Raw genomic sequence first — 20,577 nt, forward strand, 5'->3', positions numbered from 1 at the left:
TCCATGTGGAATAGTAACACAAGTTGCTTCCACCATTCAACCATTGTATACCGCAAGCACCTGGAGAATGAAATGAGTATTCATGCTATTCCTTATAAAAATATACTGGTCAAGTCTCCAGATGTAGATTTCTTTACAAATGGCTTGTATAAAGAGGGATAGTTTGAAAACTGTCATTCTTGTATACTTGATGGATTATGAAAAGCCTGTAGGGAGAAGTGGTATGTTTTGGATGTGAAAGCCTTATGACACAACTATTTGCAAAAGAAACTATGTTGCAGGGCTACTGAAGATACACAGTTGTCAGATAGAGCATAATCTGACATAGTAACATAAATAATCTACAACTTCTGGGATGTATTTTAACTGAGAACACTTCAATTACAATCCTTTTTCATATCTCTTTCAGTAACAATTTTATCTATTATTATCTGAAATAAAAAAATAGTATTATTATTATATTTTTCACACTATCCGTAAGTGATATTTCCCTCTGATATCACAAATACTCTGATCCACACATAGATCATAACTAGTTGCCACCACATAAAAAAAATCTTTATTTAAGAGCAAACAATTAATATAATATGTAACTTATATCCAGGGTTATAAAATTTTGATTAAATGGATTTAAGTAGGGATAATATCAGTATTTTGAGCAAGAGGAAATGGCTGTAGCCACTGTGACCAAAAGAAATACAAGTTCTTTAATCTCAGTTAATCAAAAATTTGTTGTGCAGAAAAAAACCCATTAGGTTTGGCACCTAGTTTCCAGTATTAATACTTAAACTTTCTTCTGATTAATGAAGATGTTATTCACTGGTAAGCTACATGAAGTAACATTTTAGTTAAGACAAAACACAAGGTTTTAAAATTCCTCCTACAGGTATCATTTTAGATAAAGTTCACAGTTTCACTAAATTTAGTTAACTTGACTTCCATTCTGTATGAAAAATTTTGCACCATATTTTATCAGTCGAAAGATGTTTTACTGATTAATAGCAAATTTAACTTAATGAAAAAGTTTTTCAAATTATTTATTATAGCTATAAACAAATGTCCTTTCTGTGATAGTCCAAGCAAATATTGTCCTTTGAACAACTATTTAAATAGGTTTATATCTATAATGTAGTTCTGATACATTCAGTTCCAACACAACTATATCAGCTGTGGTTGTCATATGATTTGCATATTCAAAATCTTTTAATATAATGCACTGAAACCTCTGTAGTAGCTGATCTAGTAAGGTTTTGGTAGTTCAGTAAGTAGGTCTCTAATATTTTGTATACCAATTGTACTTGAAATGGCAACTATATAAACAAGAACTTTGCAGCTCAAAACATAAGCAACAGTAATATTGTTTATTTGTAATCTTCAAATTAATTACTAAACTACTGGTGTTACATAAATAGTACATATGATTGTAAACATTAGTTTCCAAATTGTAATCAGTAAATTACACTTGATAGTAACCACCAGTGACAGATCAAGCCAAAAAGACAATTATGTTAATCAAACATCTAATGAAGAATAAACAAATTGGTGTAACAGGTTACAGAAAATTGACAGAACTCTTTAAACAGTTACATCAAAAACTTACTCATTATTAACCACCAATATGAAGATTTAAAAACTACATTAAACCAACAATATGCTAAAAATAGAACAAAATGCATTCATAATTTTCTAATACTGACAAATGAAAAAAAAGCATAATACTGTAAATCAAAATGTTTACTCAAATTAAATTAATAAATGAATTAGGAACTATTACGCCTAACATTAGTGATAACAAGTGTTTAGAATGCATGTTTTTCTCACACTCCTCATACTTTGTCTAGTACAGACTTCAAACCAGTGGTGTATAAAAGTAGAATTTTGGATGTATGTTTTGTCTCCCAGAAGCCATTGCTTATTAGGCATTCTCTCAATATTATAACTTGTCAACTGAGATGGATGGTGAGAGACAAAAGTTCATAAGAAAGGCTATTTATATACTAAGTATACACATTTCAGAGTTATGGTTTGAATGCTAAAGACCCAATAAGCTTAATATTTATAATTCAAGTCACTTAGATTGCAGATGTTTTTCACATTGCTCTTAATTTTTCCATTATGGATTTCAAACTATAAATAAATAGTGTTTCAAATTGTCTCTGGTCATGGAGACACTCTAATGAGTTCTGGTACTGAACTGAGGGAGTAGTGACTTGTGGGCCTATAAGATCTCAATACTCTGCTAGTTTTTGATGTTCAAATCACAACTGTGATAAAAGAATTGTTTATTATTACAGGAATGAGTAAATAAATATAAAACAGTTTTACAACAACAAAAAAACAAAACAACTAATGTTATGATGCAGTTGAAATATTTCACTATTTAAAGTTAGAAAAAAGTTGTAAAATAATTTTTATGGTTTCTTTACCAAACCAGTTTATTAGAAGAACATACTTCCACTGGTGTGATAACTAACTTAGTTTTTTAAGTACCAGTAAACAGTAATTGAAATATGGAAAACAATATGATACATATTTTTGCTGAATTACTATATATGTAAATATATATAAATAAATAAAGGGGAATTTCTTGATTACGCTAAATATTCTGCAGAGTAATCTGCCACAGAAAATCTTGTTAAAATACAGTTTCTATAAAGATATTGCTATCCTTAAAATTGGTTGCAAAAGGAATGCTCTACATAAAAAGTTTTTTCTATATTAAATTCACTAATATCTTTTAAGTGATATTGTTTGAAATTGTTTAGATATATGTTTATAGAAACCTTTGGCTACTTTAGGCAGGACTGGTGGGAAGAACATCACTTCTTTTGACATAATTAAATATCTTGTGTTACTATCATAAGGAGACTAAAACATCTTGAGCAGTAAGCAATAACATTATAATTTTGATAATGCTCTTTTAAGGAAACCACAAATTAAAGTCACTCCGGATCAGGTACATGTCTTATTTCTGAGGTTGTACAATAGACATTTAAAAGAACTCATGCCAGTGTCTTTGTAAAACATGGCAATTAGTGACAATTAACTACCATACCATATAAATATATTTAACTGTACAGGTATGTTTGAATATATATATATTTATATATATAGACACACACACAATTTTAAACCCACCAATACACATCTGCGTGTTCATTTATATGAAAAAACATTTGCATCATCTTAAAAACATCTCAAATAACATTGAGATCTATACAAGTCACCAGAGGTCAGTCTACTTATTACTGGAGTTTGAAAGAAGCATTTCTATGATCACTGGTAAATTTACAATTATTCACTAAATATAATAGTGTACTATCAAGTAGATTCTCATTTATGACTGGCACCATATCAAACTTAAAAATAAAGTGAAATAAATAAGAAAATAATAGTATCAAAAATAAATAGTGTAAGTTAATAAAACTTAAAATAGGAAAAAACATATCTGGTTTTATGTACAGATATTCAGTATGTGTGTCTCCTAAACCTAAGCTAATAATTGTGAATAATGACCCTCAAGTGACAGTGTAACTAACATACAGGGTTGTGCCACTTGGTTCAGCAGATCATTTAATTGCATTTCCCAATTAAAATTCACAGGTACATTTCAGACTAGATTAATAGTATCATCTATTAAAAAGCGCATTTCACATTTAACATGGCTATTTGAATTTATTATTACTTACTATCCACTAGTCAGCATCACTAGTTATAACACTTACATTTTTCATTTGTTTGTTGTTCAGCATAAAGCTATGCAATGGGCTATTTGTGCTGTGCCCACACAAGTATTGATACCTAGTTTTTAGTGTTTTAAGCCTTTAGGCTTACTGCTGAGCCACTGGGAGGCAATACTCACTTACTTAAATCAAATATTTCTTGTCAGTTTAGAAACAGTACTTTAAATACAGGTTGTAATTGGCTATTATTAATAAAAATAAAAAACCCTGAGACTTTATAAATTTAAGTTTTAGTAGATAACTGTGATGTCACCAAGAAAAAAGTTATAAAATAAATATTAAAAATAATGTATTCCCTTCTACCTGAGAGAGTTAACTTTATTCCGTATAGCAAATGTACAAGTGCATGGGCTGAAATTGCTAGTTTTATAAAGTTTTCACTGTGTATAATATTTACTAATGTATATAGTATTGGCCAATTTTACATGTCATGTCTTACAACAGTAACAATTTACATACAGATACTTACTGGCTTAAAGACAGATATAGAATTAAATCCCCAACACCTGCTGAGCCAGTGAGGTTATAGAATTTAGGATTTACACACGTTTACCATGTTGGACATGTCACTTAACATCACAATATTTTTTCTCATATCCCTGTCAGACACATCTTTTAATATAATTGTAATAACATTTCTTTATTTTTCAACTTATTAATGCCAAACTCTTTATTTATCATCATAATACCCCTTCTTCACATCTCCAAATATCTCTTATAATAGTACTTCCTACTATTCATAAATGTGAACCAAATACTTTTGAAATCATCTTAATAATATTTCTTCATGGTACTTATGTCATCACGTCATTCATCATCTTAACACTTCTTCATTTTTTAAAAATCATTGAAAACATTTTCTAAGACAAAGATGAAATTACACCCCTATTATAAATAATTCTACTCTAGTTTTTTAAAATCACTTTAGGAAAGAAGTGTCACTAAATAAACCTATTTATAATAAATATACAATTGTTTCAAACCTTTGTTACTTACAATTTGTTTCCACCAACTTCACTGTAATTGGACAAACTGAACCAAGAGCATGTGCACTTTTTTCCAAAATTTTTTCAAGTTTGACTCGGAGATTTACTTTGAAATCTTTCTGATTTTGGAACCAAAACTGAACCATTGCCAATAAACATTCTACCAGAAGAGAAGAATGTAATCTTATTTATAATGCAAAAGAGAAACTGTCAATCATCTGTTAAAGGTATATCTCAACACTCAAATTCCACAGTTGACGAAAGTTAACATCATTTGCACAGCAACACCACTACATTTTTACAGCTGAAACAACGTGATATATAGTCATCATCACAACTGCTGTTTGAAATGTGTAGTTACAGAACATTGTAGAAAATTTTTGTTACTGCCAAACTTGTCAACAATGTCTATAGATAACTATTATAAAGTATAATTTCAGAAAAACAGTTACAGAACGACTAAACTGTGTTATATTGCCCTTATTTTGCAACTAAATTTCAACTTAGTTTACAATCCTCATCACAACTACTATTTAAAAAGGAGTTACAGAAGGAGGAAGCAAAGTTTTATTGTAGTTTTGTTAAAGGTAATTTACTTAATGTGATCTATAGTCCTTATTACAGCTATTGCTTTTGTGGAGAAGATAAAACTGACAGCTTTCTTGTAGTTCTGTTACACTCCATTAACGAACATTGTGTACAGTCCTCATCATAGTTGATGCTTGAAAACACAGACAATAAAATGGGCATAGTTTTAACACATCTGAAACAATATAAATCTATAGGTTTCATCACAACTATACGCAATTAAGGTTTGCTTCTTTTACAAATATATGTCATATATACTTTAATATTGTTTCTTATTTTTTAATTTTGTTTTACAAGACACATTGCAAATGAAGAGGAAGGTATAAATTTCATAATAAAATGGAAGAACTGATATTAATCTTTTAGGCTATAAAGCCACTAAACTAGATATCTTGGCTCTGAACTGTTAATCACCACAAAGACACTGGTATAAATTCAGTATAGTGAATATTTTAAAGTATCAATTTAATCACTAGAATTAATTCTATATCATTCCTTTCTAACAAGTATACAATTTTTGATTAATTTTATTTAACATATTTTGAAGCTGACGGGAATATTGTAAAGGAAAGAAATGATTTAACCGGGGATAACAAAATAAATAATAATATCATATCAAATTTACCTTAGCTGAAAACGATATAAAGCTCACAACATACTAATATTTCTTCAAACGAGAAAACAAACGATGAGAATCAGACATGAGCTATTGTTGAACACATGCATTCTCAACAAAAACTAGATGACAATGGGAATGAGACCTGAACTATTTTTAAACACATGTAGTCTCTGCATCTTTGGGAAATACCAATAACAATGAAGATTGTGAATTGGATTTTGGTTTTTCTTCTTCTTTCAAAAGAGCTGCATTTTCGCTGTTGCTCAGTGACTCATTAGACTCTTTTTGGGTAATATAAGTGTCTTTGCTTGGAAAAAGAGGGAGAGAAGGTCCTTCTGGACTTGGTGATGGAGAGTGTGACCTCATATGAACTGCTCCTCTTCGCCGGGGAGCATGGTAATCCACAGTTGTTTCTTCTACGACAGTTTTCTGTTTGGGAAAGAAATCCACTTCTGGGATTATGGATGTTACATCTGATTCATTCACACACAAAGAGCCCTCCTCAGCTAATGTTAGCTGTTTCATAGTTGTTGCCATTGGGATTTCTTCAGTGGGTTGCTTAGTCTCCACAGCAAAGCCAGCACTTCGTCTTGACTTACGAAATCGAAAAGTTTTACGGCTTTGTGCCTTTTGTCGTTGCAAACGGTGGCGTGGACGATGGGAATCACTATCATGATCAGGAGAATGAATGCCAGAAGGACTGGTGGGACGGGAGGTCGGCTGGCTGGTGGGAGCTACGCAAAAATCAGTGAGGATTAACTATAGCCTCAAACAATCAATTTAATAACAAACTACATTAAGATCTAGTAGGTTATTATCTCTCATCCAAACAGAGAATCAATCAGAAGAAGAAGTTTTGATATGATACAAATATTTCTATTGAATATAATGATAATATGAAAAAATATTATGCTTTTAATAAATTTGGTCAATTATTTCATAATAATTGTCAAATACTTTACTGTCACAGACACATCAGTCTCTTTAACAATACCTACCTCTCCAACCAGTAATATTCTCCTGGCTTCTCTCAACATCCACTCCCTCTTCTCCACCAATTATTGAAGATTGACTTCCACCTCCACAACTTTTCTTGCTGCCTCGCATTTTAATGTACAGGGTGGACTTTCGAAATAATCTGGGTTCAGAGGAAGCAGCCTGATCACCTTCCAGGATATCTACAAGACAGTCCAAAATTATAATCTCAAATATTTATTCCTTTCAGAAAACAAAGCATAATGTTGGGTATAGAAAAACCTTCAAGATAAGTATTTTAGTTAAAGTATAATCCACCTTTAGAAGTTGGAGCCTTAAAATTAGGAAGAAACTCCAGGTACTTTCTTACCAAATATTAATGAAGGAATATCAGGTGCTACAACTGTGTCACCCAACATTGCTTTACAGCAGTGTTTTCCAACCATTGGACCTGCTTAGTTTTGTACCAGCTCATAAAGAACTTGAAAAGTTGTATCAAAAGTATATCATTATCTTATATTTTAATTTATTAGTGCAAAAGCAGTATTTCTTCTATCAGATATACTTCTCACTTTTTTGTTCTGTGTCTCTGCTGAGTTCATAATATGGACTTTCATTGAGTACTGGGCCTCAATGTAAAACAGGTTGGGAACTACTGCCCTATAATATCTCTGTATTTAAAAACATTCTTATAATTAATCAGTTATCAGTTGATGGCTTGTAAAAATATGCATGTAATAACTGTTATGTACTTCAAAGGCATAAGTTTTTCAACTTAGGGTTTCTAATAGAAGGAATTACTATAAATAATAACTTGTATAATCATGATTACATTTTTTCATGATATCTATTATAATATATTAGTTACTACACAAGTATTCATGCTACAATATTGCTTTGTAATGTTGATAACATCTGTAGTGTAATAGATTCTACAAAATTGTACTTTTTGATGAGGTAATTACTTTAATGTGAAAAATGATGCACAAGTAAATTTTCTGCAAGAATACTGTGTTTTATACTCCCTTGAGTAAAAAAAAAAGATGTCAAATTTTGATATATGTAGATGTTAGTAGTTTAACATAGAACAATGGTCAAGAAAATAACTAAGCATGATTCCCTAAAGCATGATTTAGTTGAGGTTCCAATGTTGGTCTATCCATAATAAAATTGAGTTTTTGTTGGATACTGATGCCAGCAATAATGTAATTGGGGCAGTGTTATAGCATATGCAGGATAGAGTGGAACACTCAACAGTGCATGCTAGTTGTACACTCACATCTCCTGAATGCAGTTACTGTATAACAAAGAAAGTGCTTGAAGGTGTGGTCTTTGTCAAACATTACCAACAACACTTCTGTGCCATAGCAACATCAAGCCATATAGTAGGAGATACCACTAGTGGTTGGATATCACGATTAATGCTTTATGAGCTCTGAGAAGAGCAGCTAAGAACCCAGAACTAGTATGTGCACTTCTTGCCATGCAGCAAGGTGAAGTGTGGCCAACACAGATTGAGGAACATGCTGCAGACATAACCTATGGCACTTGTACAAACAGATACTAGTGAAGAAAAGTATGATGTACTATTTTTATCAACCAATGAAACATGTTTCTCAATTTGTTCTGCAGTAGTTGTTCTCAGATTTCTAAGGCAAGAAATTCTTCAGACTTTGCAGACACAGAGACTGGAGGATACCAAGGTGTTACATGTACTTGTGCTAATGTTCAATAATAGTTTTTACTAGCTGCATTCGAGGCAACACATTAAACACGATGTAAACATGGTACAGTGTCCTCTGTCCAGCAAAAAGTTTGCATAAACAGGGAAACCTCCAGCAGATAATTATTGGTTTGTTTTTAGAGAGAATGATGGTCCTCTTCTGAAAACTGAATGAGGTAAATGACTGGGTTACAGAATGGCTGTATTAGCTGTTGTCATGGTAATGATAAAAGTGGGCAGCACATCTGAGTGTTGATCAAACACAAGACTCAATGAAGCCTAGGAAACTGCGACATCCACAGTTGTAAGCATACCTTGTCTATAGGCAATATACACATAAGCACATATAAGCCTGTATAGATGTCACTTGATTTGGTAATAATTTTACCACTCTGTTTCTAAATGCAAGTTTAAGAAAATAAATGTTGTAATCAAGCCATTAGAACTTTAAACCTAAACTTATAGTTGGAACTCTGACCAATCAAATTCATTTGACCTTACATTTTAAATCTCAATATTTTTTTAAGATGATGCCCTTAACCCTTCTGGCTATCTTGTTTTCAACTGGCACTCGCCTCTGACAAGACTATCACATCCCCAAACTCAAGATTATCCTGCAGTTTAAGTATGGACAACAATCATCTAAGTCTTGGGAAGGTCCAACTTCATTGGGTCAGACCAACACAACACTGGCAACTGAACTGTTGATGGAAGAGATCAGTGTTGAAGCTTCAACATCTAATGTCACTCCCCTGCTGCCCAATCAAAGCTGATCATGTCAGCCTGCTGGTAATAAGCTGGAACCCCTGACAACACCACTGATGGTCATCAGCCAGTGATCTACATCTCAGCAAGTACTGATCCCGAAGTAGCATTGTCAGGCCTAAGCCACTAAGTGGACAGAGGTTAGGGTGCTGTACAACAAGGGAAAGGATTGTTTGCTGAAGCACAATGACCCACTATTTCAGCTGTAGAGGGAAGTGCAGTGGCAGCAGGTTGAGTTAGCCCAGGCCTGCAAGGCATTGGCAAAAGACAAAGAAATAACATGGTAGACTACCACTGCTAGCTGAAAATTAACCACCACCCTTGAAGGTCTTTTCAGTGATAACTAGGTTTAGGTGAGTGGTGCACTTTTGTCCCATATTTCTTTTGTTCATTAATTTTTGATAAAGAACTTTACCCTTTAACAAACCATGCTCAAGTGTTCTGGGCACAGTAAATATAAAGACATTACCCTTATTATTCTTTGCATTAAACCGAAATTATTGTTTTCAGCATACAAGTATTTGGTGTGCAAGTATGTACAGATTATTACTCTTTCTGCATGGATAACTCTGAAAAGTCATCCCTATGTTTGTACATTATGTAGTGTGTAAAATGTGGATGGCGTTACCCTTCTTATTTATCAATCTCAGACGTTTTTCGATGATCATATATATATTTAACAGGATCTTGACTTTAAGATGAGGGCTTGTACATATATATAGTAATGGTCTAAGGGTTTTCTTTCTTTTTTAATGTGTTTTTTAGTCTTATAATGTAATTTTATAAATGGTTTGTGTTCCTTTGATTTGAGTGTGCTTTACTACTAAAAGGTTTACCTTGTATTTCTAATCTAATGGGAAAGGTTTATTTTATGATTCTTTGATTTAAATGTAATTTGCCTTTTGTGTGCATAAAGAGTTTATTTCTGATTATTTTAGTTTGATTATGTATTGTAATCATTGTACATGTGTCAAAGAGTTCATTTTGTTTTGTATTCTTGAGTTTGTGCAGAGGCCATATTTCATTTTACATTTTAATGAAAGTTTTTTGTTTTTTTTGGTATTAATATTAAGGGGTGTGTTTCATTTTGTATTTGAAATTAAGTTTCAGTTAGCCATCTCTTGGAGTGAAGTTATGTTCTCTATTGTACTTTTATGTGTTACTATTTAAGTTTTACAGGGGTGAGAGAAAGTTACATTGGTTACTTCATTAATACTCAAACATAATTGATTAATTTTTAAAATTTAAAGTTAGGGATGGCTGTGATGGCTTGAAGTAAAAGGGGGAAGAAAAAAGCATTATATGCAGGTTTCTCTAGTTTAACACAGAATGTCAGTCAAGGAAATAGCTAAATTTCTTTAGTCCTAGTTACCTATTGCGCTGGGTCAGTTACCTAAGGTGACACATGTGGCTTCTCGTGAGAAAGAGTTTTGTAAATTTTAACATACTACATGAAAATAGATAGTCATCCTTTCCATTGCTGATTCATGTAATTCTGTGAGGATATAACCTCTTTTATTTTTAAATACATGTAGTATGCTTGAGTCTGACCCTCCACTATAGCAAATGATGTTGTCTATATACTCGTGTATAAGTAAAAACTCCCTTAACGTTAAACATATACTCACTTATAAGTAAAACCTCTCTTAATGTTAAACGTATTCCACAAATAAATTAACATAATGATTTCAGAATTTTATTTCCTTGGCCACTTAAAAACTATCTTGTTTTTAGTCTGTTGTTATTACAGTATTCAGTTGTTAAAGCATTGGATCCTATGAAGTAGTGCTTAATATTCGTATGGTCAATACAATGTATAAACAAGCACTATATATTGAGAATAAAGTGGCACCTTCATATTCATCATAACTAGCTCAATGAAATAATCATAAAAATGAAATATTGTCTTCATGTCCAGACCACACATTTAAGTAAAATAATATCTTTTTTTTTTCTTATGTTAGCAAAGTATTAAATACTCATATAAGTAAGGTACTATCATTATGTTCAAAGTAACTAGTTCAATATTATAGTCTTTAAAGTGAAAAAGTGTTTTCACATTCAAAGTAACTACTTCAACAAGACTTTCAAAAAAGTTAGGTAGTATCTTCATATCAAATAACTAATTAACTGTCACACTCATACAAGTGATGCAGTATCTTTATGATGAGGATAACTAGCTCAAAGAAATACTCATTGAAGGAAAATAATGTCTCTATGTTCAGAGTAACTAGTATAACTCTCACAAATTAATGTCTTTATGTTCAAAGTAACTAGTATAACTCTCACAAATTAATGTCTTTATGTTCAGAGTAACTAGTTAGCTATAGCTCTCACAAAATAATGTCTAAGCTAAGAGTAACTAGCTAGCAATAACTCTCACAAAATAATGTCTTACTTTTCAGAGTAACCAGCTAGCTATAATACTCACAAAATAATGTCTTTATGTTCAAGGTAAGCAGCTGAACATAAGTTTTGAATCAGGAATCATGACCATTACATAAGTGAGCAAGAAGCGATGGAGAATTGGAAAAGGGATTGTTAAAAAAGTTCTTAATTATTCAATCACTTCATTAGCCTTGTAACCATGGCTTTAAACAGAGATCTACAGCAAATGTAATTGGGTAAAATGCATAATTAATTTCCATAGTTAATTCTTGCATGTCAAATTTTAAATTCCTATCTTTTATCATAGTTTCTTCTCAGAAAGATACCGTGTAGTTATTATGATCTACCTTGGGATGGATCTCTAAGTTTTTGTGTTACCTTTATTAATTGTTATTTCATCAAAGAAATTAGTATCTTATGAATAAAAAATATGTCATTAATTAGGCCATAAGGATTTTTTTATTTTCTGCTCTAAGTTGTTTTTTCTATCCTAATACAAAAAGACGAGACATAAAATTTTTTCCCAATACTATGTCATTCTCTGTTTAAAGATTTTATTAATAAAATAATTCAAATGAAAAATGAAATTTCTAAATTTTACCTTGGGATATTGCACCTTCATGTTCAGGGTAGCTAGTACGACGTAAAAACCTCTCAACCACTTTCTGACTTCTATCTCTAGAATGAAGTCGTATACTGAGTCCTCGTGATGGGACATTGCTGTCACTTCTAACACTCCACTGATGTGACAAACCTGATTTATGAGAAGTTACACTACCACGAGATTCTACTAAGTAAAAAGAAGGAAAGAAAATTTCAGGTATAATCCAAGATGAATAACGTAAAAGAGTACAAAAAACACTAGATGGTAAAATAATATTTCACAACAGGGGATACCATCTAGTGTATGGAAGCACGCTATGTTAATATAATGGTAAATTGATAAAAATAAACAAATTAAAACCATTTCATTATGTTTATAAATCATTGTTTCTCAGTTTACTGTTACGGGATCTCATCAAACACAAATGCAAAACTTTAAACCAAAATATGGAAACCACTATCATTGTATTAAACCTGTATCTCTGCCACTTGCTTTAGGTCATGGATATACCAGTTTTGCAAATTTTATGCATGGAAGAATAACAAAATATGTCAATAATTTTTGCATTATGTATTGAAACAATAAGAGTTAATACGTATGGCCAGCTAGCAAATGAACACATACATAAATTCTCACCAAACTCTTTGAGACCATTTTGTTGCCATTTAGTGCTAGGAAGATGTGTGTAACATCATATGTGATAAACTTGTTTCATGTCCTTTGTTTATAATGCTATTCTGTGAGACAGTACTTGTTAAAATCCTTGAACATAATCACAGTGTCATTCTCTGACAAAGCCTTTGTATTGTACAACTATGTATTCAAGCAGGAAAATCCTTATTTTGGATAGTACTTATTTCTCACTTCACTGTATGATCCTTTAACCCTAGTGGACTTTTTTTTAAATTTTTCGGATATTTTTATTTGCCAAACTGCATGTAGGTCCACAAGTTTGTTGGTTACAGAACCCCTAATAACACATAAGCACCAATTTATTTATTTTCTTTCATTGTTACACAAGATTTAAACATGCACTTTTTAAGTTGAAAACTGGCTGTATCATTTGTAGCCTTGCCTGGTAAAATTGCATTAAAATTTAAAGAGGAAAGTTTTTCCTCCATTGTAGTGATCATATTACACTTTTTACATTACTACAGCAATTTTATATAAGTTAACATTTTTTTACACTGAAAATATATTTCCAATAGGTACTTACCTCCTGTCACCCAAAGCTATCTTGATGCTGGACTGCCCTCTAAGCATTGCTAAAATGTTTTACTAACATCACACTAGTCCTTTATACCCCATCAGTTTCACACCATTTCATAACATGTGTTGATCATGTGACTACCCTCCAGCAATCAAACTGCACCATCTATACTAGCACAGCTATCACCCTCTACTATTCTAGAACAATCCTCACTTTCAAGAATTGGCAGGTGCAAACCAGAAACACTGGCATAACAGTGGGGAGGAAGGGTGGGAAGTGGATGAGAAGAGGTAAGTACCTATCAGAAATACATTTTCAGTGTAAGAAAATGTTAACCTCTGAAACAGTCTTACCTACTCTCACCCAAAGCTAGAATCCCACATTGCAAAAGTTGGAGGGGGCTGGTGAAGGAGCATCAATATCTAATCAAGCAGAAAGAAACTGCATTGAAAGAACAGGTGTGCAAGAATATAAAAAGAAAGTACACCTGTGGGGTATAGCACTACTTCTGGAACAGGTATGCTCTTTGCTCAGTAATTAACACAGGAACAAAAAGAGGGCAGAATTGAATTGGCAGGCACCAATGCATTCAGGAAAGAGATATACAGCACTGCATTGACAAACAGAAAGTCTAGTGTGTAAGCGACAATGGGCCCATATAAGTATGTGCCAAGGGTAGTGCTTTGGGTTATATCAGAGTATGTCAAATGCAGTCCATCTGGGCAAAACATCCAGTAGAAATACCTTGTATAAGATATTGTGATCCACAAGTGAGGTCCTTCAGGGCAAAAAACATCCAGGGGAAGCGCTTTGGATACGTAAGATTATGAAAAAAAAAATTACAGGTATGAGTGTGATCGTGAGGGTTTTCATAACAAGCTCATTGTCAATATACGTCATACTTCGTCTGCATATGTAGCAGGCCATAGTACTGATCATAATGATAGTGAGCCATAGTATGGTGCCAGAGAAAAATGAAATAACTATATGTGGCTAGGGTTGAAGGACTGTGAATTGTATATGAATAGGCCAAGTGGGTAATTGTTTTGGGATATGTTGAATTATGCCCAGTGCAGTCTATCCAGGGAAAGACATCCAGGGGAAGTGCCTTGGATACATAATATTTGTTATTTTGGCCAAGTGTTGTCTACTCAAACAAAAACGTTCAGTGGAAGCACCTTGGGATGTGTTGGATTGTGCCAAGTGTGGTACATCCAGGCATAAAACATCCAGTGGAAGCATCTTGCATAAGATATAGAAATCAACAAGTGCAGTTCACCTGGGTAACACCCAGGGGGAAGCACCTTGGATACACAGAATTAGGCCAAGTGCAGTTTGCCTGGGCGAAAAACATCCAGGGTAAGCACCTTGGGTTACGTCAGATTATGCCATGTGCAGTCCATCTGGGCAGAAAATATCAAGTGGAAGTGCCTTGCCTAAAAAAATTATGATCAACAAGTGCAGTCTGCCCAGGAAAAAACATCCAGGGCAAGTGCCTGGGATCTTGAATATAATGTTATTGTATAATAATTTTTGGCTATAGCAATGAGTATAATGATGATAGCTCTCTTTTCACCGAGTGGGTACACATAATATATAAAGTTTGATGCTGTTTGTTGTACAAAATCCACTGGGAACTGGAAGTGGCAAGGACTCCTGTGCTCCACTAAAACAGAAGGGGGGGGGGATACGTGTTGGGGAGTCTAGAGGAACAATACACCAGAGACAATGCAATGGGTGCCTGTGATACTTTATTTGGAAAAGCAGAAAGGCTCTGATTGGAGGAATCAGGGGTCAGTAGGGATGGTTAGAAATTCCCATCTGTTTTACTCATGAAGTCCATGAGTGATGGCCCTTTATATATGAAACAATGAACATTGATAAATCCTGATCAAACAACCAGGTGAAGAACTGAGACAGATGAGGAACAGAAGGACAAGATGGGTGGAAGCCACAGTGAACAGGTCAAAGTTTGAAGGTGCCTTTGGCACATAGACAAGGAGGAAGGTCAAATGGTATGGGCCAGTAAAGACACTACACAAGGGGTGAGTCCCTGAGCTGAGGCAAGCTACTTGACAAAAGCCACGTATGAAAATGGAGTTTGGTGACATTGGGATGAAATATGTCTAATCGTGGCAGTCGAAGGAGCGATTGGGACAGGTAAGGGCAGGGGCTGTTGCTCCAGTAAGGATCAGAGCAGAGGGAACCACATCTGAGCAGGCCAATACAGAGCAACCAGCAGAACAAGACAAGAAGTGGTCTGGTTAAGGGAAATGACTCTGGATAGGAGTCTGATCGGAGGGTCGGCACATAGATGATGACTCCTCCAATCTAAACTGAATGCATCCACCCCCAGAGCTGAGGGTGTGGAACTGGAGACCAAAAGGAAGGAGGTTTGGCATTCCAGTGAGTGGCAAATGCATCTATATGCAGTGTTCCCAGTTGAGAACACACCCACCAAAATACCTGAGGATGAAGGGACCACTCCGTGGGGAGAACCTGGCTGGGACAAGATAAGCGATCAGCCACAAGATTCATAATTCTGGGAACATGACACACCAGGACTGTTATATCATGGACACTGGCCCAGTACAGGAGATCCAGAGTCTGAAACATAGAGATCTATATTTGTTTCCCTTTGCTTGGTGATATAGCTAAGGACAGTGGAAATTGTCAGAATGAGCCATTACCACCTGCCCCTGCAGGAGCAGGAGGAAATGATACAGAGCCTGACAAACTGCCAAAAGTTCTAGGATGTTGACATGGAGAGTAGCCTCCTCGACTGTCCACTGACCAGAAATCTCTCAAGAATCGAGGAAAGACCCCCAACCCACCAAGGAAGCATCAGTGAACAGATGAGACTCGGGATGAGGTAGAGGAATGGAAACACCACAGTGGTCAGTTCCCTGTCGAGCCACCAAGCAAGGTTGGCCCTGATCTCATAGGAAAGGGTGATGGGATGGGAGAAGTTCCACGGGTCGAGAAGTGTCCACTGAATGGAAAATATGCGACCGATCCAAGGGAATGAGAGCTTCCATAGAAGCCCACATACCCAAAAGAGATAGAACCTCTTGTGCAGAGAGAAAGAAGGAGAAGGTAGGCCTTTCATGACTGCCCACTCCATATACCTGAGATGAAGTGGAGAAAGCTGGGCCCAATTGAGATGGGAATTGAAGAGAGCCCCCAAATTAATAAGATATTGCATGGAGGTAATAAGGGACTTCTCCAACTTGATAAGAAACCCCACCCAAACAGCTTCTGAAAGAAGTAAGCGAGTGTGAGCGACTGGCTGGGCATGGGAAGAGGCAAGCACTAGCCAGTTGTCCAGGTGATGGTAAGTTTGAAAACCCAGTGAGTGAAGATGACATGCAAAAACGCATTACTTGACAAAACACATACGGAACTGAAGAAAGACTGAACAAAAGTGCACAGAACTGGAAGACACAACCCTTGTGGATAAGCCTAAGAAAATGGCATGACATTGGGGCAATTGGAATATGAAGATAGGCATACATCACATCGATCTTGGTCATCCAAAATCCCAGGGGAAATCCACCGAAGTGAGAGGTAAAACTCCATTATCGGGACATATCTATGATGGGTCTCCAATCTCCCATCTTTTTGGGGACAACAAATAGAAGGGATTAAAATCTTGGTTGAGTGGGTACAACCCGTTTGATAGCTCTCTTGTATAGGAGGTCTCAATCACACTCGGCTAGATGACTAGACGAGGTACAATCACAAGGAGGAGGGAAGGAAACCGGGGAAGAGGAGAGGGGACTGGAACTGAAGGCAAAGACCCACTGATCTATTGTGAAGAGTCACCAAACAGTTTAAAACTGTAGCAACCTGGTCCCCACCTGCCCTGGAAAGAACATCCTGTTACTTATAATGCTGACCTTTGGTGGAATGGAACAGGAAGCCAAGGATAAGGATGGGAATGCCTGAAGGAGGATAAGGGATGGGGAGAGGAAGGAGGGGCACGGGAAACACAGACTAGTGAAGGCTGGGTGGGAACAGCAGAAAAAAAAAACACATCGACCTGAGATTCCAATGACTCAGGAAGACCCTGAAAAACAGTTTTGTGAAGAAACAGAGCCTGATGAAGATTCCTCAAAAAAGAAAGGGAAGACACACACCCTCAAGTAATGCATCCCACCTAGCAAATCCCAGTTGATGCTGACAAATGAACCATAGTAGACCAGAAGAGGTTCCTGAGTTCATCAGAAAAGTGATCAAATGACTGGCAAAAGGCTTGAGACAACAATTGTAAGGTGGAAATAGTATGTAAAATGAAGGTCAGGGTAAAACAAATCCTAGAAAACTAGGACTGATTAAAATGGATCAAAGACCCAAGATTCGAGCCCCACAGAGGGAGGAGAGGATCCAAATGCTGGAAATCCAAAAGTGGATCTGAGGCCCGCTGGTAAGCTAATCAGCTGAGGGAGGTGGGGGATACCCATCCCAACAGCAATTGTTCAGCAAACCATTGAGCATGAACCTGTGTGTCAGCTGAGGGAGGAAAAACAATAAATTGAACGGGGTTTGTCACTTAACAAGGAAGGTGAGGAATCAAAGGCTAAAGGCGAAACATGTAAAACTTGTAATACCTGATCAATAAGGTGTAGGAAATGCAAGGTTGATAAACTCTCTTGACTGTCAGCATTATGTGACTGACCAAAAATAAGTGGAGCTGGAAAAAGAAAAAAAGAGTCCAAATTGTCTTCACTCTGATGATATTCTTCCTCAGAAGCATGTTCAGGGGGAAAGGGAGAAGTCATCGATGGCCAAACATAAGCTTCTAACTCCCTGCAAATTAAAGCCTGAACTTCCTCAGCAGATATTGCCAACCTACCGAACTAGTGTCATTGCCAACTTTGACATTCACGTGAATGTCATCATCCACTGCATTAAAACTCTAATTCATATTACAAAGTAGAATTCAAGAAATAATAAACTTTTGAAAACAAAACGAAATTAAATAATCTAAAGCAAAGACTAAAGTTGAAACTTGAAGGTTGACACTGAGAAATCACAAACTAAACTGCAGTAGTCTTATGTAGAACAAATTAAACATGTCAAGACACCCTAATCCCAATCGAGAAAGTGAGGATTGTTCTAGTAGAGGGAGCTAGCTGCACTATTATAGATGGTGCAGTATGATTGATGGAGGGTAGTCAAATGATCAGCACATGTTCTGAAATGGCACAAAACTGATGGGGTATAAAAGATTGGTGCACTGTTAACAAAAAATTATAGCAATGATTAGAAGAAAGTCCAGGATCAAGATAGTTTTGGGTGAGAGGAGGTAAGAACATTTTGGGATTACATTTGATATGGCTTTAATTTAAAAATTTAGGTCCAAGTTCTATTTACTACAGTATCAGTCATGAATGATTTACTCTAATGAACCATTAACTTAAACATTTAATACTTGATTCTGTGAATTGAGCCCAAAAGATATGAATTACCTCCACGTCCATGACATGATCCAGTGGATACTAAGCCTGGGGGATTTCCAAGACGAGTTACACTGTGTTGGTCTGATGTCAGTTCTGTAAAGCTAGGACGATGTGCTCCACCAATCACACTTCGAGTGTAACTGGTGGACTGTGAAATGTCTCCAATACTGTAGGAATCTGGGTTTGAGATCCAATTAAAAAAACATTAAAATTTTGTACTTATTTATTTTGACTAACTAAAACAAAAATCTATTAAATTTATCTTAATTGCTTATATTATTGGTACAAAGATCTATTACATAACTAAGCTAGACTGACCTAACTTACGAGACACAAGGTCATCCTTGAGAGCCTTCATCTCAGCCACTAAATCCATAAGAAGAGTTCCACGACTCTTTGGGGTTGGTAGACTGAATCCTTGAAGCTTCTCTCTGATCAGTTGCTGATAATAGTATTCTTGTTCATTGTCACAAATTGTTTGCAGAATCTGTTAAGAAAGAATTATTGTTGTGTTATCATTTTACTGATGGTTTTATCCTTTTGTTTTCGCATGTCAAATGTAGTTTTCTAAGGCAGCCACTGAGTTATTTTCAGAATAAAGACTGATTACACCACCACTCTGGAGGCAAATTTATTTAAAGTCAGCCTGAAAACTAGCTATAAGTAAATTACTCAACAAATCACCATACTGATAGTAGTGTTTTTAATTAGAAGCATAAACACTGAAGAAAGTGTTAATGTTATTAATATAGTAGTTTTAAAAACAGGTTATGAATTAGTTCAGTTCAGTTTAGTTTATTCTAAACATAGCACTGGCACTTACCCTATATTTTATTAAAGGGTACAAAAGGATGAAGAGAGGAGTTCGATGGGTCACTACAAAGTCCAAAAAATTCCATAAAGCAAGTCCACCTGTTTGTTGAGAGAAGTATTTGATAAAAACATTATAATAACCTTTGCTGAAAGGAAACTTATCACTCTAGTACTTTCTGAAGAAAATATATTTAAAAGTATGATATTTAAGTAACTCCATCATACTAATCAAAATGTTTAGTATGTGTAGTTTTTGTAAAACAATCTCGACAGTGTACAATGATCATACAAATACAAAGTTCTACAGTCAAGAAATAAAGATTCTGGATGTTATGAATGATTAATTTTTATTTCAAAAAGATATTTCCTCCAAATGAATATACATATATGGCTAACAGTACAATTAATTATAAAATTTGTTTTAGGCTATGCCTTTTTTTTACTGCTTTAATAACACAGACCTGTGAATTTAAACTTCATAAAATTCGTTTTAGTTTTAATAACAGATTTCCATAATTCAGGTACGTAGATTTCGAAAATAATATTATTCACTTAATCTATCACTTAAGGATTGTTTAAAAATCTGGAATAAAAAAAATCTTACTTAGATCAAATTATTATTTAGTTTACCACAAAGAACATTTTTTATTATTATGTTTGGGTTCTAGAACAGTCGATAAGACTCTAACGTCATGATTGGT

General features: G+C 34.7%; 1 protein-coding gene across 5 annotated transcripts in view; it reads right to left on the reverse strand.

The window, feature by feature from the left end:
• Nucleotides 1-1,342: 1,342 nt before the first annotated feature.
• The window catches only part of LOC106465571 (protein unc-80 homolog), a 138,172-nt gene continuing 118,937 nt past the window's right edge, over nucleotides 1,343-20,577 (reverse strand). For 2 of the 5 annotated variants that reach the window (XM_022393494.1, XM_022393489.1), the window contains exons 42-47: nucleotides 19,887-19,975; nucleotides 19,382-19,550; nucleotides 19,073-19,240; nucleotides 12,389-12,577; nucleotides 6,935-7,114; nucleotides 1,343-6,670 (exon numbers count right to left, since the gene is read on the reverse strand). In XM_022393494.1, the coding sequence (XP_022249202.1) occupies nucleotides 6,090-6,670; nucleotides 6,935-7,114; nucleotides 12,389-12,577; nucleotides 19,073-19,240; nucleotides 19,382-19,550; nucleotides 19,887-19,975 (1,376 nt within the window). In that variant the 3' untranslated portion in view covers nucleotides 1,343-6,089. The remainder of the gene's footprint in view (nucleotides 6,671-6,934; nucleotides 7,115-12,388; nucleotides 12,578-19,072; nucleotides 19,241-19,381; nucleotides 19,551-19,886; nucleotides 19,976-20,577) is intronic. The other 3 variants (XM_022393492.1, XM_022393493.1, XM_022393490.1) reach the window with 3 other exon arrangements.

This window comes from Limulus polyphemus, unplaced genomic scaffold (genome assembly GCF_000517525.1).
Source record: "Limulus polyphemus unplaced genomic scaffold, Limulus_polyphemus-2.1.2 Scaffold1985, whole genome shotgun sequence".
NCBI classification, from domain to species: Eukaryota; Metazoa; Arthropoda; class Merostomata; order Xiphosura; family Limulidae; genus Limulus; species Limulus polyphemus.